Genomic DNA, 21009 nt, shown 5'->3' with positions numbered 1-21009 from the left:
GGGATACCACTGTCCACCTAACCAACTCAACCACAGGTTGATTCGCGGCCCGCATTTTCTTTTGAATTATTTGGATCTCATGCCACATATGTCACGTGGTATGTGACCTGCATTTTGGCTGATGTAACTAAGAGCAAAGGAAAAAAATATTTTGGAGCCAAAATATTTTGGGCCGAGAGGCCTCTACCATTGTCCTATTTGTACCCACATGGGCCTCAGCGGGACGGGGTGCGTCGGTAGGCTAGGCCTCTACATCGTGTTATTTATACCTTTAGGGTTTTCGGCAGCTCGCCTCCACAATCTCGTACGCGCCGCCGCCGTCGTTCTGAGGTTTGTCGCCCTCCTCTCTCCTTTTTCTAACCTTCGTCTTGAGGAGCACATCTCATAAAAACCCTACGTACCCTTCGCAGCGGCAGCCCGGCCGGCGTAAAGGATGGAGAAGATGAAGGAGGAGGAGGAGCAGCAGCATCCGGCGGCGGCGGAGATCCTATCGCGGGCAGGTTCGCAGGTACAGCAGCAGGCCGGGTACAGGACGGGGAAGGTGGAGGATGAGCAGCCGGAGAGACTTTGGACGGACCTTCTGCCTAAGATCCACCGGGAGATCCTGTCGCGGGTGCCATACCGGTCGCTGTGCCGCTTCAGATGCGTGTCGAAGGCGTGGCTGGCGCTCTGCTCCGACCCGGCCGTCCGCAGGAGGTCGCCGCAGACGCTCTCCGGCTTCTTCTGCTACTCCCAACTCGACGTCGGCGGCGGCCAGAGCCGCGAAGGCCTCAGCTTCCTCAACCTCTCCGGGTGGGGCCGGCCGCTGGTCGACGACCCCTCCCTCCGATTCGTGCGCGGCTAGCACGACGTCAAGCCCATGCACTGCTGCGGCGGCATCCTCATCTGCCACTGCTTGAAGGCGGCCATGAGCAAGGAGGCGGACTACGTCGTGTGCAACCCCGCGACGGAGGAGATGTGGGCCGTGCTGCCCGTGCCCTCCAAGAACCTCAGCACCGCCCACCTGTGTTTCGACCCGGCCGTCCCCCGCTGTTTCAAGGTGTTCCTGTTCGTGCAAAGTTTTGAGGGGATCCAGAGGGTGGAGGTCTACTCTTCGGAGACCGGGCAGTGGACCTCCATGCAGAGCCAGTGGAGCCATGATATTCTCCTCATGGGGAAGCATTCAGAATGTGTATTCTTCAATGACACCCTGCATCTGGTTGCCGACAATATGATCGGGTTTATGATCCAGGAGGGGAAAGTGATACGCTCCATGGTTACAGTGCACACGGAGGGGAAAGCCTGGAGGAGCATCAGAATGCCGGATGACATCCATAATGGTTTCATCGGGCAGTCACAGGGGCGCATATACGCCACACGCTTAGAAAACGGAGATGATTGTTGTCTATCGGTCTGGGTTCTTAAAGATTATGCTACGGGAGAGTGGACTCTGAAGTGTACCGCCAGCATTCCCGAACTGCTAGGAAGGCCTCACCGCAGGCACAGCGAACTCTACACGTTGGTCGCGATCCATCCCGAGTGCAGCTTGATCTATCTAGCAGGCGGGGTGAGGCTGGAAAACACACTTATGTCGTACGATATGGATAGCGGTGAGTTGCAGATCCCTTGGGCGAAATCTGCTTGCATGGTGTCAAACAACACCAATACGTGCTACACTGAGAACAGGGTTATATTTTATTTGCCTTTTGTAGGGGAAGAGAATAACACAACTGCACAACTCATTAAGTGACACCACTGGTTCGTGGTGAAGATTGTTTGTGTGATGCCATGCAGGTTCAGTGTGCATCAGCATCACTCTTAACACCCCACAGTGTGTTGTTTATCCTTTGTTCCGAGTAAACTGTCCATGACCATTATTATTGTTCTGCCTCGAGCTCCTGACCAGACTGTTATACCATCATCTTTACGTCAATCCAGGTTGTTGCCCAACTGAATCAATTTCTGAAGCATCCTAATATTTTCATATCCATAATTTAACTTATGGAATTTTCTCAATCTATATTGTGCATCGAGTTCTTATATACGCAAGCTGGCATTCTTTGGAGATTGCTATTCAATGGGTTTTAGCAACTTCTTTTAGGCTGCTAAAGTTAAGCAGAAACGAATCAAAACCAAGTCAAATCTGGGTATAAAACTAGTTCTTACTTTGTTTTCGACTTGGAGGTTGTGTCAAGAGACTAGAAAAATTAAGACTTGGAAAATAGTGTGGCTCTCTTTTGCATCATTTGAAACACTAGCCTCAATTAATTTATTCACCCAAGCATTCAACACATGGGTACAATTATTCTATCACACAGCAGGATCCTTTGAAATCTAAAACCAGGAATGTAATGCTACACTGTAAAACAGAACTAAAAAGACATATTGTATTCATGCGATTTCCCCCACAAAAGATAAAAATGCATGTTTCATGGAAATGCGGCCTTTAGGCTCTTGGCTAATTCTTCTAGCTTCTTTAATTAATCCTTCTTCAGGAGAGCCAGATTCGCTCTTGAAGCAACAAGCTTGTCAAAGATTGCACAAACGAAAGAGGATAAAACAAGATATTTTGCTGAGCAGGAGAGTTGCTGGATATGATTTACCTGCTTCACCTGCTCTGGAGTCGACACTCCAAAACCAACAGCAACAGCTTTATCTGTGACCTATAATAAATAAGCAGACGATGTTCTATAAGCATCGTTGAACAAGATGCGCACTGCACAATAAGGTAGCAGTCCAAAACTAGTTCACTGAGTAACAATAAAGAAAAGACTTGCAAACCTGCTTGATTTCCTTGAGAAGAGCTTCCACCTTGAAACCTACGTTTGCACGTGTGCCAGTAACTCCGGTAGTGCTTACCTGAATATCAAATATTACCGCAACTTAGCAAGTACCGTATCATGTAACTGGTTACGCAGGTTCAGCACTTCAACAATGTCAACTTAATTCCATTTGTTGATGAATCACATAGCCAAATGGAGAAGTCACAGAACATAACCAAGGCGTCTCAGCCTTTGTAAACAGTAGTGCACATTTCATTATATTTTTCAGTTTAGCAATTAGCACACAGCTAGCACCAGGATACATGTCAGCACAAAAACATGTCAACCCAGCCTCTATTAAAGTGAAAAAGCATGACATGACAGAAGCATGTGCCTTTCTTAAGTTTATGAAGTCATCTTCCGATGATAAATTCTCTCGACAAAATTTAAAATGACAAACTACTGTACTGTACTCTTGTTAAGTTCTGCCATCATGAGAACTTTCTGATCAGCAATAAGGAGAATGTGCTATATGAGAACAGAGTTTAAGGGTGCAAAAATAATTTGGAGTTCTGGACACTTACAAGATAAACGAATCCTTCTGAAACCTTTGTAATTCTCTCCATTCTTTCTGTTGGTGTAGTTGGTGTTGTTAGTAACACCTGCAGGAATTCATGCAAATAAAATAACTTAAATAAAAGACATAAGAAAATTGATGTAAACAGCTGCACAAACAAAAGAGGCATCTTCAATATTCCAGACTAATCAGCACCTGACGCTGGTTATTATGAAGTTTGAAATTACAGCAAAGCAATGAGCTAATAAGCATAACTCATCACTGCTTAAATAAGAAATATCAAACATGGTTTTTCTTCGAAGATGGAGAACTAATGAGAATATTCAACCCTAATTGGTTTAGACACAAGAAATGGAAAAAGAAAACAGTTATAAAGGTAGGATACATGATAGATGATAATGCAAAAGAGAGCCTACCAGCTCTAGGTTGCTCTTGGCAGCCTCGCTTCCCAAAATATCAGTTTCTTCCAGAGGAACATCAGACAAGACCTGCAGTATGGTAATACATATGTAACTTGATTGTTACAATGAGAACAGAACTTTACTACAAGAAGGTGCCACATTGCTAATATCACTGTATGTCGTGTAAAATATAGTTGTACGTATCTGTCTATGCTGTTACGCAACGTGTCCCTGATGAGCTAGCGTATGAGCGACCATATTTTTTTTTATTGGAACATAGACGCTAGAAGCGTCCGGCTTTAAATTAATAAAGCCACCAGGCAGCATCCACACATACTTAAGTCTTACAAACCGAATAAAACAGTCTTCGAGCCGTAGGCTCCGGATAAAGCTAAGAAGGAACAGACAATAGTTCTAGATCACAAAAGCGGAGCCTCAAGTAGATAGGTAGCTAAAGGTAGGAATCTCATGGTCACGCAGTCGACCCGTCTTGTCGAGCCTTCACCATGGTCATCTTGATCAGCTCCATAGTCTCCTTCATGCGTTCCTCGTCACGCTTCTCCCCCAACGGCGCCCATACCTAAAGGAAAATGTGACATTTGAAGATGATATCAGCGAGGTGGGCCGGGAACTTGTGTTCAAACGTAATATGTTGGGAACTGCTCGACACCCTAAATGGGGTGTGGCTCTTTCATTATATAGAGGTACCCACGGGGTACAATACAACGTTACAATATATGTGTACAGAGGCTATGTATATACAGTCTAACACCCTCCCCCAATCTTAACTGTGGCCTGAAGTACAAAGCACGTTAAGATTGCGCCTACAGCCTACAAACTGTGGTTGTGGAATAGGCTTCGTGAAGATGTCAGCAAGTTGATCGTTGGATGAAATAAACTTGATACAAAGTAGCTTCTGTGCAACACGTTCCCGAACAAAATGATAGTCAACCTCAATGTGTTTTGTTTGAGCATGGAACACCGGGTTAGATGACAGATAAGTAGCACCGATGTTGTCACACCACAAAACTGGAGGCTGAGCCGGAGAGACACGCAACTCTCTCAACAGAGACTGTAGCCATATGATCTCAGCAGTTGCATTAGCAACAGCTTTATATTCAGCTTCAGTACTACTGCGAGAGACTGTGGCCTGCTTACGAGCATTCCAGGCGATCAAGTTAGGACCAAGGAATACCGCATATCCCCCTGTGGATCGCCTGTCATCAGGACTACCAGCCCAGTCTGCATCAGAGAAAGCTGAGAGCTCACATGATGGTGCAGACTGAAGAAGCAAACCATAGGAGGCAGTAAGGCAGACATAGCGCAAAATACGCTTCACAGCTGACCAATGAGATGTCCTGGGAGCATACAGAAATTGACACACACGGTTGACTGCATAAGAGATATCAGGCCTGGTAATAGTAAAGTATTGCAGACCACCAACAAGACTGCGATACTCAGTAGCATCATCAGACGAGAAAGAGTCTCCATCAAGAGCAGATAACCGATCAGTGGCAGACATCGGAGTGACAGCATGTTTGCACTGAAGCATTCCAGCACGCCGCAACAAGTCCAGAGAGTACTTTTTCTGAGTAAGAGTCAGCCCAGCAGAAGAGCGGGAAACCTCCAGACCCAGGAAGAAATGTAGTGCACCTAAATCCTTGACGGCAAAGTTATCACTGAGAGCGGTCACAAGGCGATCAGCAGCAACATCAGAGGAACTGATGAGAATAATGTCATCAACATAAACCAGGAGATACATCGTAACCTCAGGACGCTATAGGAGAAACAATCACGTAGCAGCAGTGGAGGGAGTAAACCCAAGGGCCCGAAGAACAGATCCAAGGCGAGCATGCCATGCTCGAGGGGCCTCCTTGAGTCCATAGAGCGCCTTAACCAGTCGACAGAGATGATGAGGACGTGCCGGATCAACGAAACCAGGCGGCTAACGCATATAAACCTCCTCCTCTAGAATGCCATGGAGCAAAGCGTTCTGCACATCAAGCTGACGAAGGAACCACCCACGAGTAACAGCAAGAGACAACAATAATCGAATGATAGTAGGCTTGATGACTGTACTGAACGTGTCTTCATAATCAAGCCCATACCTCTATTTGAAACCCTTGGCGACTAGCCGTGCCTTGTATCGTTCGACGGAACCATTAGCATGTCTCTTGACTTTAAACACCCACTTGCAATCTATAACATTGACACCAGGTACTGGAGGAACAAGACGCCAGGTGTCATTCCTATTAAGAGCCTGAACTTCCTGTTCCATGGCAGCACGCCAGTGAGGGATGCTCAATGCAGCCTGAAAGTGGCGAGGTTCTGCAGTGGGATTGGCAGTAGTATGGGTCATGCATGCAGCAAGCCACGCAACAGTATCATCTGTGCGTTCCTTCGGACAAAAAATGCCTTGCTGGCTCCATGTTCGAGGACGAAGAACAACCGCAGGCTGCGGCGACGAGGCCGGCGTGGAACCAGACGAGTCCGACTCAGAGGAGGCTGAAGCAGAGTCTGGAGACCGAAGCAGGGCTGGTCGATGCAGGTGACCGCAATGTCGGGCCAGGCGAGGCAGCGGCCGGCAAGCCCAGCACCAGTCCAGGTGAGCCGGGCGAGGCCAGAGCCGGCCCAGTCAAGACGGCGACCCGTGAGCCAGGCGCGGGCACGCGTGGGTCGGGCGAGCCGGGCACCCGCGAGGCAGCCTCCACAGGTGAGGCGGTAGCGGGTTGGCGGGCGCCACCCGCCATGCATGGCGCATGCACGTCTGGAGCGGGAGTTACGTCCACGACCTGTTCATCAAGGAGCTCGAGACAGGCGCCGCTCCCAATACCTGCAGCATGATTAGGAAGCAGCGCAGGGGCATATGCAACATCCACAAATTGATCAGGCAAAGGTATAGACACAGGCACTGATGATATAGGAGTGGTAGAGTGAGTCGGAAGTGCACGGAAAGGGAACACATTTTCATCAAACACAACGTCACGAGAAATGTAGACGCGGTTTGTGGGAACATGTAGGCACTTGTACCCTTTGTGGAGGGAACTATACCCGAGAAAAACACACTTCTTAGACCGAAACTCGAGCTTACGCTTGTTATATGGACAGAGATGAGGCCAACACGCACACCCAAACACTTTGAAGAACGTGTAGTCTGGGATTTCATTGAGCAAGAGTTCAAGAGGGGTTTGCATTTTCAGAAGGCGTGAGGGAAGCCTATTAATAAGAAAACATGATGTGGAGAAAGCATCACTCCAGAACCGAAATGGAACGGATGCATGAGCTAGTAAGGTTAGGCCAGTTTCAATGAGGTGACGATGCTTACGTTCGACAGTTCCACTCTGCTGATGTGTATGAGGACATGACACGCGATACGAAATCCCAAGTTTGTTAAAAAACGAGTTGAGGTTGTGGTATTCACCACCCCGGTCGGATTGAACATGGATGATTTTCTGTTTAAGGAGACGCTCAAGGTGTGCTTGAAACTGAATAAAAACATCAAACACATCATACTTGCGTTTAATAAGATATAGCCAAGTAAACCGACTATAAGCATCAATAAAACTGACATAATAATTGTGACCACTAAAGGATGTCTGGGCATGACCCCAGACAGAAAACACAAGCTCAAGAGGATGTTTCACAACACGACTAGACTCTGAAAACGGAAGTTGGTGACTCTTGCCCTGCTGGCAGGCATCACAGACAGTTTCAGCAGTTTTATTGGAATCAATAGGTAGCTCATAATGATGCAACACATGACGAACTATGGGAGCCGCAGGATGACCAAGGCGTGCATGTCAGTGAGTGGGCGACACACGGACACCACTGAACGCCTGAAGAGAAGACTGCATGGAGGGTGTGCGCGGCGCATCAAGTGCGTACAAGCCATGGCGAAGACGGACGCTAAGCAGAACGAGCCTCGTGTCCTGATCCTTGATAAAGAAACGAAAATGGTGAAACTCAGCAAGGACATTATTATCACGTGTAAGTTGAGGAATAGACAACAAACTACGCGTAGCAGAGGGAACACGAAGAACATTGGAAAGATGTAGTTTGCGAAAATTGTGTGCAAGGAGAGAAGCATGACCAACATGAGAGATGCGCATACCTGCTCCACTGGCGGTGTGCACCTGATCATGACCACGATATGGCTCCTGAATAGAGAGCTTGCCCATCTCGCCGGTGAGGTGGTTAGTAGCTCCAATGTCCATATACCACGTCGGATCAATGGAGTAGGATGGAGTGCGACCATGATCATGACTCCTCACGGCGGCGGCGGCCTGCTTGTCGTTCCCTTTACCATTGTTGCCGAGGCCCAGAAAATCTTGCTTCTAGCGACGATGACAGCAAGAGGCGATGTGGCGCTCAAGGCCACACAACTGGCAGGCCTGCGGGGCACCGCAGGAGGAGCAGCAAGCAACCGGCCGGTTGCCACCCGTGATGGATGGCGCATTGCCACGCGAGGCCGGTTGTGGAGACGGTGCTGGCTTGCCACCTGAAGATGATGACCGCGGAGGTTTTCCACGAGTCGCGGCATTGGCGGAGGCGAAGCCTGGTGAGACACGACGCGCCTTGATGTGCTGTTTGCGGCCAAGGAGTCGGGCATAAAGCTCACGAGGTGGAAGTGGATCATCACGGCCATGAACGTTCTCAACGAGATTGTCATAATCATCATCAAGCCCATTAAGCACGAAGGTGGTGAACTCCTCGTCCTGCAGAGACTGGCCAATCGAAGCCAGTGTGTCGGCGAGGCCCCTCATCTTGTTGAAGTAGTCCGTAATGCTGAGGTCACCAAGCTTGGTCTCACCTAGCTCGGTGCGGATAGAGTGGGCACGCGCCTGAGACTGAGAGGCGAAGCTGGTATGAAGAGCCGCCCACGCCTCTCGTGACGTAGCGGCAAAGATGACCAGCGACGAGACTTTCGGAGCAAGCGAGGACTGGATGGCGGAGAGGATGGCTTGATCCTGGGCCACCCATGCATGATACGTCGGGTGCTAAGGGGGCGGGCACGGGATGGATCCGTCGACGTAGCCCTCCAGGTAGCGACTCCGCAGAAGAGGCAACACCTGGGCACGCCAGGACAAGTAATTGTCTGGCGTGAGTTTCACCTGTAGCAGGTGTGAGAAGTAAAACGGTGACGGCGCTGTGGCCTGATCACCGTGAGCATGCGGCGGTGCGTAGAAACCCATCGACGGGTGTGCAGCCGATCCCGAGTAGGAGGTATAGGATCCGACAGGGCCAGTCGTCGGGGCGCCGTAGGACGCCGCAGCTGGCGCCCCATACTGCAAGGCAGCCGCAGCCACATGGGGCGGCGGCGACGGAGCCGGGTAGGTTTGGGGCGGTGTAGGGTAGAGATGCATCGGGGGCCCCGAGTAGGGCTGTACAGCAGGACAGTCCCATGAGTCGACGGCGACGGCACCGGGTAGGGTTGGTGTGACGGCGCGCCGTAGGGATGAGGCGACGGCGGGACGCCGTAGTGCGGGGCAGGAGGCGCACGGGACGGAGGCGCCATCCAGGGCGACGACGGTGGCGGCCCACCATGGGCCGTTGCAGGAGCGCCGCACGAGAACAGATCGCCCGCCGCGACATTGGGCGGGGCGACGTGATCGCCAGGAGGGCCCGATCCGATCTGGGGGCCAGGCGATGGAGGGGCGCCATGGGCCATCGCAAGAGGGCGCGAGGCCAGGAACGGCGACCCAAGAGCCGGCATAGAGACTGCGGGGGCGGCGACAGAGGTCGGCGCAACGACGGCGGCGGCGGCGGCGGTAGAGGCAGCAGAAGCCATCTTAACCTAAATTGATACCATGTAAAACGTAATATGTTGGGAACTGCTCGACACCCTAAACGGGGTGTGGCTCTTTCATTATATAGAGGTACCCACGGGGTACAATACAACGTTACAATATATGTGTACAGAGGCTACGTATATACAGTCTAACATTCCTCGACACGCTTCTTCCCCAACGGCGCCCATACCTAAAGGAAAATGTGACATTTGAAGATGATATCAGCGGGGTGGGCCGGGAACTTGTGCTCAATCGTAATTTTGTTCCGAACCGACCAAAGGGACCACAACAACACCCCAACGCATCGCCAAACTATCCTTGCATTGACCCCTCTTTGCGTCGTTAAGATAGTAAGTAAATCGTGGGTAGACTGTGGATTCCAATTTTGTATGAAAGCGTCTCTAACTGCACTCCACGCAAATTTAGCAAGCGCACATCCAAAGAACACGTGATTTGCGTTTTCTCCTAAACCGCAAGTGGTGCATGTTCCGTCCGCCGGCCCATTGCGTTTGGCCACGTTATCGGAGGTTGGTAAGCGGTTGCGAAACATTTGCCACAAAAAGATCTTGATTTTGAGAGGTATACCGGCCTTCCATAGCCCCCTAGCTATGTCTAGCGTAGTACCCTCGGAAAGCTTGTCGTATAGGGACTTGACCGTAAATTTCTTGGAGGAGGTCAACTTCCACATAATCGTATCCGCCCCATAACTACATGTCAATCCACCCAAGTCAGCCGCCAACGAGTCCCAGCTGGCGGCCTCCGTCGTGTCTAGTGTCCTAATAAAGGAGATAGCAGGCGGATGGACTCGAAGAGCATCGGCCACCATAATGTTGGTGTCTGTTGCCAGTTGGTACAATTCCGGGTGGGAATGCCAGAGCGGTTCCTGACCCCACCAATGGTCGAGCCAGAAACATGTGGACTTGCCATCGTTCACACAGAACTGCGCACCCACTGCGAAAGCCGGCCGCACCGCTTGGACCCCATTCCAAAAGGCCGAACCGTTGCTATTTGCCTTGAACAAATTCCCATCCGGGAAATATTTAGCCCGAAGGATGTCGGCCCAGAGTCCCAACTCATTTTGGGCTAGACGCCACCACCACTTAGTAAGCAGGGCCACGTTCATGAGTTTAGAATTCATAACACCCAAGCCACCGAATTTTTTTGGCCTACAAACCGCTGCCCATTTCACGAAGTGGTATTTGCGTTTGGTCCCAGCTCCTTCCCAAAAGAACCGAGAGCGCGGTGTGTCGAATCTAGAGTGAACCCCATCCGCTAGTAAGAACATTCCCATCATGTAAAGTGGGAGCGAGGATAAGCTCGAGTTAGTGAGAATAAGCCGTGCCGCCGAGGATATAAACCTGCCCCTCCAAGGGCTCATCCAGTTTGCGACTTTCCCATAAAGAGGCTCCCATTCCGCAATGGTGAGTTTCTTGGTCGAGATCGGGAGGCCAAGGTACTTAATCGGGATCTCTATTACAATGCTCAATAGAAACCTTCTTTGAAATCTTTCCATAAACTTCGACAATCAAGATTTGGGGCTGCCACCATTGAATGCCCGGCATTAGGGTTTAGTGCTTCGACAACAACCATGTTATCCATTTGCACAACGATGGAATTGCATCCAATGCTTAGGGCAAGCTTCAGTCCTTTAACTAGTGCACCAGCCTCAGCTGAAACATCTGGAACATGTTCCAATTTGGCATATTGTCATCAACAACAGTATTGGGGGCTAAACCCTTGTTTAAATTAATGAAGCTAGTCATGATAATTTCAGCTTTGCTACTTGGTGTGCACGAAGCAAACAATATATATGAGGAGTGGTACTCTACGCAAACTAAGATGCAAAATATTTTTAACATAATCTTTGTGACGACACCACTTCTTTTATCCCCAAAATTATGTGGCCCGCGTTTTGGCTGAAGTAGTTAAGAGCAGAGGAGAACATCTTTTACACGAAAAAAAGGAGAACATCTTTTCTTGGAGCCAAAGAACACATGTAAAACAGGGGGTGCGTAAAAATGTCATTCAACCTCTCAAGATCTGCCGGGGAGCACCGGGAGTATCACATTTATTGTTCGCGGATGATACACTACTATTCTTTAAGGCTACAATTCAGCAAGCTGCAGCGGTGAAGGAGATTATCCTTGCTTATGAAGGCTCAACAGGACAGTTAATAAACCCGGCAAAATGTTCGATCTTGTTTGGACAAGCTTGCCCTACTAGTGAGCAACTAGATGTTAAAAGGGAATTGGATGTACAGCAAGGAAATTTTGAGGAGAAGTACCTGGGGTTGCCAACACCGGAAGGAAGGATGCACAGAGGTAGATTCCAAAACCTCCAAGTGAAACTTCTCAAAAGAATATGTATTTGGGGTGATGGAAACCTGGCCTCAGGTGGAAAGGAGATCATGATAAAATCGGTTGCTCAGTCCATTCCCACATACATCATGGGGGTTTTCAAACTACCTTTCTCTGTGTGCGATGATCTTACTCGCATGGTCAGAAACTATTGGTGGGGCTCAGAAAAGGGAAAGCGGAAAACACACTGGATGGCCTGGGATCATATCATCAGACCAAAAGCCATGGGAGGGCTTGGGTTTCGGGATTACAGAATCTTCAATCAGGCCTTGCTTGCGCGGCAAGCATGGAGGCTTTTAATTAACCCGGAAAGTCTTTGCGCTCAGGTTTTGAAGGCTAAATACTACCCTAATGGACGCTTGGAGGACACCGTGTTTACAGGCAATGCGTCGTCGACATGGCAAGCCATCACGTATGGCCTTGAGCTCCTAAAGAAGGGTCTTCTTTGGCGCATTGGCGATGGGCAGAAAGTTCGCATATGGCGCGATCCATGGCTCCAACGGCCAGCTTCCTATAGACCTATCTCACAGCCTGGAAGATGCAGGTTCTGGCGCGTTGCAGAGCTCTTTAACAACCACGGCGAGTGGGACGTACAACTACTCCAACAACATTTCGTCGCTCCAGATGTTGATGAGATTCTCAAGCTGAGACCGGCGGCACGCATGCTCGACATCTTGGCCTGGGCCCCGGATAAGCGAGGCATATTCTCCGTCAGGTCGGCCTACAAACTCGGCCTCGACGAGAAACTTTGCACAACTATGTGCGCCACGAGTAGGGCACCAGAAGGCAAGCGTGCCGTCTGGAAGGCATTGTGGGGGTGCCCTGCTCCCCCAAAGGTACGGATTTTTGGTTGGAGATTGGCTACAAATACCCTTGCGACTATGGAAAATAAAAAAAGTAGAACCATCGAAAAAACTGACATGTGTGCTGTTTGTGGCGTTGAACGGGAGGATACTTTCCATGCCGTATGCAGATGTCCGATGGCGGGTGCGTTATGGGACGCCATGAGGGAGTCTTGGCCTTTACCAGCTCGAGCTGATATTCAGTACACCGGGAAGGAGTGGCTATTACACCTCCTAGCCGGCTGCAATGAGACCCAGCGCATGATCATTTTGATGACTTTCTGGCGTGCTTGGCACTGCCGGAATGAGGTCACACATCACAAGCCAGCGCCACTCGTCGAGACGTCGAGCGCTTTCTCAATGGATATATTGAGTCCCTTCTGTGCATAAAACAGTATCCCAAGGGGGATATTACGAAGGGTAAGATGGTGTTACAGTGTGCAGGCCAACCAACTAACATTCAGACCAGGTCGCCACATGCTGAAACAGAGGGGCCTAGGTGGATGAAGCCTCTTGTTGGATGGGCAAAACTCAATGTGGATGGCTCCTATGTGCATGGAGAGAGTACGGGAGGAGCTGGAATGGTGTTGCGGGACGACAAGGGAGCTGTGATTTTCTCGTCCTGTCGTTATCTCCGCTCATGCTACTCGCCGCTTGAGGCGGAGCTAGCTGCTTGCCTCGAAGGAATCGGTATGGCACTCGCTCACACTGATAACAACCTGATCATTGAACTTGATTGTAAAGAAGCAGTGGACATGCTGAATGACATATGCATGAATCGATCAGCTGTGGCTAGTATGGTAGAGGAGGTGAAGAGCCTGCTGCATGGCATCCGATGTCACAAATTCGTGCATGCAGGCAAGCCATGCAATGCTGCTGCTCACTATATGGCACATATGGGACGTTCTTCTCAGCGTACAGCCATTTGGTTTAGCTCTGGGCCAGAAGATTTATGTATGATCTGTGAAACTGAGTGTAGACACACTACTTAATTAATATACACTCCTTTCACCCGCAAAAAAAAAGAACACATGCTCTAAAAGCATTTTAGGCAGTTTAAAAAAAAAGCATTTTAGGCCGAGAGGTCTCTGCCGTTGTGTTATTTATACCCAGGGCCCCAACGGGCCGGGGTGTGGGGAGGCACATCTCATCAAAACCCTAAGCGAGCTGCTTCTACCATTCGCAGCAGCAGCCCGGCGTACAAGATGGAGAAGAAGGAAAAGGAGGAGGAGCAGCGGCAACCGGCGGCGGCGGAGATCCTGTCGCGCGTAGGTTCGCAGCTACAGCAGCAGGCCGGGTACAGGACGGGGAAGAGGAACAAGGCGGAGGACAAGCCGCCGGAGAGCCTCTGGGACGACCTCCTGCCGGAGATACACCGGGAGATCCTGTCGCGGGTGCCGTACCGGTCGCTGTGCCGCTTCAGGTGCGTGTGCAAGGCGTGGCTAGCGCTCTGCTCCGACCCGGCCGTCCGCAGGAGGTCGCCGCAGACGCTCTCCGGCTTCTTCTGCTACGGCGGCCAGCGCCGCGAAGGCCTCAGCTTCCTCAGCCCTACATTCCCTGTTTTGCAGAGAAGCCACACATTGCTCAGTAAAGTTTGGAGCTGCTTCATGTTTGCTGAGTCGGCGTGGCTCCGGTGCCTTCATGAGAATCAGATGCCGGGTATGGTCTAGATTTCTTTGGTTTAGGGTGATGGATTGGATAAATCCTCTTTCTATCCATTTGTTTAGTGCAAGTACCTTTATTCCGCAACTTGTTATCCACCACAGTTAAATATTGATGTTATCCTCTTCTAATGCGTTTGAAAGGAGTGTTCTCTCATATATATGGTATTTGAATGGGTTTCTCCTTTCAGTGTAATTTAATATTTTGGAATCTTGCATCAACTGGGAGATCCCTTGGGCGAAATCTGCTTGTATATGGTGTCAAACAACACCAATACGTCCTAGACTGAGAACAGAGTTATACTCCCTTCGTCCGAAAAAGTTTGTCCCAAGCTTGTCTTTCAAATGGATGTATCTAGCACTAACTTGGTGCCAGATACATCCATTTGTTAGTGCTAGATACATCCATTTGAGGGACAAGTTTTTTCGGACGGAGGGAGTATTTTATTTTCCTTTTAAGGGAAGAGAATAACACAATTGCACAACTCATTCAGTGACACCACTGGTTTGTAGTGAAGATTGTTTGTGTGATGCCATGCTGGTTCAGTGTGCATCAGCATCACTCTTAACACCCCACAGTGTGTTGTTTATCCTTTGTTCCGAGTAAACTGTCCATGACATCATCTTACTGTCAATCCAGGTTGTTGCCCAACTGAATCAATTTCTGAAGCATCCTAATATTTTCATATCCATAATTTAACTTGTGGAATTTTCTCACACACTATGTGTGTAGCAATCTATATTGTGCATCGAGTTCTTATATACACAAGCTGTCATTCTTTGGAGATTGCTATTTGATGGGTTTTAGCGACTTCGTTTAGACTGGTAAAGTTAAGCAGAAACGAATCAAAACCAAGTCAAATCTGGGTATGAAACTAGTTCTTACTTTGTTTTCGACTTGGAATTTCCCACACTATTTAAGTTGTATCAAGAGACTTTAAAAATTAAGACTTGGAAAATAGTCTCTCTCTCTCTGTCTACTTTGTTTTCGACTTGGAATTTCCCAGTCTCTCTCTCTCCCTCTCCCTCTCCCTCTCTCTCTCTCTGTGAAAGTTTCGAATTATGAAAGCAGGCATCAGAATTTCTGAAAGCCCGCGGTCCAAGTTTTGAGCTTCCAAAAAGAACAAATAATTTATCTAAAATGGGAACTTTCTAATTTAGGACGATCGGGATTGACCGTGCAGGTCAAGGAAACCCTCATGAACATAGGATAGACAAAATGGCTACGCTTACCACATGGCAGGTGCGGTCAGCCCTTTATGTTGAAGAGTGTTTGAATCTTGAGAGAAGAAGAAGAAGAAAAGGAGAAGAAAGAAACGAAAAATGGCTACGCTTGACTTCAGACCTTGACCCTGTTTCATAATCTAGAGCTTCTTCAGATTCATCTCAATTTTGGGGACACGGCATCGTAGTATTAATTATCCATGTACCACAGCAAAACATTAGGTAACATGCTCATGTAGTATCTACAAAGCTATGTGGTCTTCATCTGAGTCGTTTGATGCGAACCCAAGAAAATAACAGTCTGGCATTTCCCAGTAAATTGATTTTCATTGGTTGTTTGATTTTTACAGGAGTGTAAGCCCAAGTGATTTCCTCACAAAAAAAAGCCCAAGTGATTTTACTAACTTGATGACGAATCTTCCTGGCTATTTAACCAAAGAAGTAAATTGGCATCCAATTGTATTTTATAGTAAAAAAGAAAAGGGATAGGTATATCAAACCAGAAAGATCTATCATCCAGGAAGTGACTTGAACATGACAGTTCTTGCTTGACCTAGTAAGTGTTTATACTTCAACGAAATTTAGTGTTTGGGTTTTTATAGCAAAACAAAGAAATGGCAGGAATATTAAACCGGAATGTAATAGTATGATGCAAGCATGGCGTGCCTAGTCATTCCTCCATTTATTCACGCTATACTTGTAGTACATTTTAGCACTGTCATATTGAAGCCACTTGTAAAATGATAAACAGTGAGGAATGCTGTTTAGAAAAATAAGAACCCAGGAAATCATTGAAATGGCAATGGCACTGGGACAGAAAGATGCTTTCTTTTGTATCATTTGTAACACTAGCCTCAATTAATTTATTCACCCGAGCATTCAACACATGGGTACAATTATTCTATCACACAACAGGATCCTTCGAAATCTAAAGCCAGGAATGTAATGCTACACTGTAAAACAGAACTAAAAATATATATATGGTATTCATGCGATTTCCCCCACAAAGATAAAAAAATGCATGTTTCATGGAAATGCGGCCTTTAGGCTCTTGGCTAATTCTTCTAGCTTCTTCAATCCTTCTTCAGGAGAACCAGATTCACCCAACTGTCTCACCATTGCGCTACCAACGATCACACCATCTGCACCCCAGCCCGCGATCTGCAATTTTTGTAGACAATAGTGAAGTAACAAACTTGTCAAAGATTGCGCAAACGAAGGAAGGAGGATAAAACAAGATATTTTGCCGAGCATGAGAGTTGCTGGATATATATGATTTACCTGCTTCACCTGCTCTGGAGTTGACACTCCAAAACCGACAGCAACAGCTTTATCTGTGACCTATAATAAATAAGCAGACCATGTTCTATAAGCAACGTTGAACAAGATGTGCATTGCACAATAAGGTAGGAGACCAAAACTAGTTCACTGAGTAACAATAAAGAAAAGACTTAGCAAACCTGCTTGATTTCCTTAAGAAGAGCTTCCACCTTGAAACTTACGTTTGCACGTGTGCCAGTAACTCCAGTAGTGCTTACCTGAATAGCAAATATTACTGCAACTTAGCGAGTAGTGTATCATGTAACTGGTTATGCTCAAACAGGTTCGGTAGAACCACAAATGCTCAACCTCAACATGTCAACTGAATTCCATTTGTTTATGATTCACAAAGCCAATTGGAGAAATTACAGAGCATAACCAAGGCGTCTCAGTCTTTGTAAACAGTGGTGTACATTTCATTATATTTTTCAGTTGAGCAATTAGCACAGCTAGCACCAGGATACATGTCAGCACAAAAGCATGTCAACCCAGCCTCTGTTGAAGAGAAAAAGCATGACAGGACAGAGACATGTGCCTTTCTTAAGTTTATGAAGTCAACTTCAGGTGATAAATTCCCTCAACAAAATTTAAAATGACAAACTACTGTACTGTACTCTTGTTAAGTTCTGAAATACACTACGTTGGCCATTATGAGAACTTTCTGATGAGCGATAAGGACAATGTGCTATATGAGAAGCAGAGTTTAAGGGAGCAAAAATAATTTGGAGCTCTGGACACTTACAAGATAAACAAATCCTTCTGAAGCCTTTGTAATTCTCTCCATTCTTTCTGTTGGTGTAGTTGGTGTTGTTAGTAACACCTGCAGGCATTCATGCAAATGAAATAACTTATAAGACATAACAAAACTGATGTAAACAGCTGCACAAACAAAAGAGGCATCTTCAGTATTCCAGACTAATCAGCACCTGATGCTGGGTATTATTTAGTTTAAAATTACAGCAAAGCAATGAGCTAATAAGCATAACTCATCATTTTGCATCAGAGCTTAAATAAGAAATTTTAAACGGGGTCTTTCTTCAAAGATAGAGATTTAATGAGAATATTCAACCCTAATTGGCTTGGACACAAAAAATGGAAAAAGGAAACAGTTATAAAGGTAGGATACACGATAGATGATAATGCCAAAGGGAGCCTACCAGCTCTAGGTTGTTCTTGGCAGCCTCGCTTCTCAAAATATCTGTCTCTTCCAGAGGAACATCAGGTACCACAAGACCTGCAGCATGGTAATAAATATGTAATTTGGTTGTTACAATGAGAACATAACTTTACAACAGCAAGAAAGTGCCACATTGCTAATATCATTGTACGTCGTGTAAAATATAGTTGTGTGTATCTGTGTATGCTGTTATGCAACTTTTTAATCCTCAATCGCCTACCTGAAACCTTATGCACTAGTGAAACTAAGATATGCAGGAGAAACAATGCTATGTTTCAGAATTCAGATAATTAACAAGGTGACCATATGAGTAGAAATGGCATTTCAATGTAGAAGAACATCACTGAACCTATGGAAAACTATAAGGGCATTACCATGTACACCGGCTTCTTTTACAACAGACATGAAGTTGGCGACACCGCGCTTCAGAATCGGGTTGTAATATGTGAAAAGCGCGAGAGGGCAGGACAGCTCAGGCACCACCTCTTTCACCATGGAGATAACATCCTCAAATGTGGTGCCCTTTGTCAGCGCGCGTGTAGCAGAAGCCTGAAATGATGTGATCAAAAATTAATGTTAAAACACATAAGCTGAAGAACATGAACACTACATACAGAATACAATAGCACAATCCTACAGGACGTGTATATTTAACATTGTAGAGTACCTGAATAACAGGGCCATCAGCCAACGGATCAGAGTACGGCACGCCCAATTCGATCACATCAGAACCACACGCATCGAGAACCTTTAGCGCCTTCGCCGTGGTCGCCAAGTCGGGGTCGCCGGCGACGATGAACGGGATGAACGCGATCTGAAAGTTGCAAACACCATCAGAACACAAAAATGATGGCAACTGTACCTAGTTATGGTGGAAACAGATGGAATCGCAGAGCAGGTAACATATAAATACCACATCTGAGGGATTTATTTAGTACTAGTGTATATATTAATCTTTTAGCACAGACGAACACATGGATAGATAACTACAAGTTACAAGTTGCAGAGTAAAGTAAACATGGCCACTAGTAAGACAATACTAATACAGTAGTAAAATAGAATTATCTTTTTACTGTCACCATGAGGATGGCCGTCTGCGGCCTAATCGACGGAATCAAAACACGCGCAGTCGTCGGGGCGGTAAGAATTATCTTTACCTTGCCCTGCTCCTTGAGGTTGGTGAACGTGCCGGAGATGGTGCGCTTGTCCCCGGCCACGGCGGTGGCGGACGCCCTGATGGCGGCAACGGGGTGCGCGGCCCCGCGGAGCGAGACCCTCCTCGCCGCGGCGGCGCGGCCCCTCGGCGCCGCGGAGGCGGCCGAGAAGGAGGGGGACGACGCCGCCGAGGAGGCAGCGGCGAGGGCGGGGGAGGCGGAGGCCTTGAGTGCGAACGCCATGGGTGCGAGGGAGGAAGGGGTCGACGGCGGCGGCGGTGGTGTGCGCGCGGGGTGTTGGACGGCGGGCGGGTTGGACTGGCTGGCTGGGACAGGCGGCGATGTGGCCGAATTAATAAGTTGTCAGTGTGGGTTGGTGATAGGGCGTGCCGAGTTGGTGAGGCGAGGCGAGGCGGATGCGTCGACCCGGCGCCGGCGGGTGGATCCGGGACGTCAGTGAGCCGTTTTTGACCGGCTCGTGTGGTGTGGATGGCGTTTTACGTTGGTGATGGGCGCCGGTTCTCCGCCGCCGCTGCCGAGGAAACATCCTCGGAAGAAGCCGTCGCCTCTCCTCTCGGATCCGCGTCATGTCATGTGATGGACCCGGCAACACATTTTGTACCCCCTCCGTAAAAAAATATAAGAGCGTTTAGATATATGAATACAAGGTATGAAGTGTGTCGGTATTGTCGTGGCCATTTTCAATTGGCGGAAGAGACACCGCGCGCTCGAAGATGTGTTGCGTCTTTCGGTCTTAGCTTCTTTGCGCAGCAGCTAATGTTGTTTCCAATATGGGAAATGCTAATAATCAACCGGCGGATCACTCGGCTGCATCTATCGCCTGCTCCAATCGCCATGCGTCTTTCTTCAGGTCACAGTTAGTCTTATCTCCTTGGCTTAGAAGCGTTGTGTGTTCGCTGCAGTGAATTATCACTCAAGGTGCTTTTTTGTAACACATGTTGTGTTACAATGAGATGCTGCAACAGGATCTATGTTGCAAAAAATGGTGCAAAAAAAGTTCCATTTTTTTTTCTGTAACAGGACCTCGGTTGCAGAAACATTATGTAACAGGAACTCTGTTGCAAAACTTTCTGCAACACGAGCTTTGTTGCAAAAGTTTCCATAACATGACATCTGTTGCGAAAGTTTTCGCAACACCGTCATTGTTGCAATTGTAAGAACGCGTCTGGATCATAGGTTGACACTAGATCTAACGGCTGCCGAGCCGGCAGATATTTTTAAAAAATCTGCCGGGCCGACGCCTAGCGTCCCCCTTTCAATATTGGTTGTCATTCATGAAATTAATGTTGTCCCCAAAATAGTTGCGATTGATTCTGTAACTAATGCCATTTCCAAGATTATCTACAGTTAATGCAATTAATATTGGTTTCAGATAATTGCAGTTATTAGATACTTCATTATGGACTACATACAAAGCAAAATGAGTGAATCTACGCTTTAAAATATGTCTATATACGACACTACACATTAGGAAGGTAGCATCATACACTAATATCGTATGCATGATGCTAACTTATGATACTACCCATTACAAGCAGCCTTAGATCGACGGTTATGTGTTGCACACATCATTTGGGCACAGTGGCGGAGCCAGGAATTAAAAATCAGAGGGGCAAATGAGTTGAAATTTTGATAACAGGGGCCAAATTACAGTAATATACATGTATTTTTCCTAAATTATACATTGTTCATCTTCAAATTAGGACTAAATCAGGGATGTTAGGGGGAGGGGGTCCAGGGCCCCT

General features: G+C 47.6%; 2 protein-coding genes across 3 annotated transcripts; one reads left to right on the top strand and one right to left on the bottom strand.

The window, feature by feature from the left end:
* The first annotated feature begins 244 nt into the window (after positions 1 to 244).
* LOC123182794 (uncharacterized) lies at positions 245 to 1870 on the top strand. Of its 2 annotated transcripts, none has more exons than XM_044595462.1 (2): positions 245 to 330; positions 411 to 1870. In XM_044595462.1, exon 2 carries the CDS (start codon positions 860 to 862, stop codon positions 1727 to 1729), a length of 870 nt encoding a protein of 289 aa, XP_044451397.1. In that variant the 5' UTR covers positions 245 to 330; positions 411 to 859; the 3' UTR covers positions 1730 to 1870. Both variants share the same exon structure in this region, with proteins under 2 accessions (XP_044451397.1, XP_044451405.1).
* A 14531-nt stretch (positions 1871 to 16401) lies between these two features.
* LOC123070244 (tryptophan synthase alpha chain) lies at positions 16402 to 19696 on the bottom strand. Its single transcript, XM_044493344.1, has 8 exons — positions 19247 to 19696; positions 18757 to 18903; positions 18464 to 18638; positions 18070 to 18146; positions 17655 to 17732; positions 17053 to 17130; positions 16874 to 16933; positions 16402 to 16753 (listed from the first exon to the last, which is right to left on the bottom strand). The coding sequence occupies exons 1-8, from the start codon at positions 19484 to 19486 to the stop codon at positions 16619 to 16621; spliced, it is 990 nt and encodes a 329-aa protein (XP_044349279.1). The 5' UTR covers positions 19487 to 19696; the 3' UTR covers positions 16402 to 16618.
* Positions 19697 to 21009: the final 1313 nt, after the last annotated feature.

This window comes from Triticum aestivum, chromosome 1A (assembly GCF_018294505.1).
Source record: "Triticum aestivum cultivar Chinese Spring chromosome 1A, IWGSC CS RefSeq v2.1, whole genome shotgun sequence".
Classification (NCBI taxonomy): domain Eukaryota; kingdom Viridiplantae; phylum Streptophyta; class Magnoliopsida; order Poales; family Poaceae; genus Triticum; species Triticum aestivum.
This window is presented reverse-complemented; position numbering and strand designations above follow the sequence as displayed.

Excerpts from the sequence above, each read along its gene's own strand:
- LOC123182794 (XM_044595462.1), top strand. The coding sequence starts at position 860 with ATGCACTGCTGCGGCGGCATCCTCATCTGCCACTGCTTGAAGGCGGCC.
- LOC123070244 (XM_044493344.1), bottom strand. The coding sequence starts at position 19,486 with ATGGCGTTCGCACTCAAGGCCTCCGCCTCCCCCGCCCTCGCCGCTGCC. Across the intron at positions 17,733-18,069 it reads CCAAGAACAACCTAGAGCTG|GTGTTACTAACAACACCAAC; the intron begins GTAGGCTCCCTT and ends GAATGCCTGCAG. Across the intron at positions 16,934-17,052 it reads TTCTTAAGGAAATCAAGCAG|GTCACAGATAAAGCTGTTGC; the intron begins GTTTGCTAAGTC and ends TATTTATTATAG.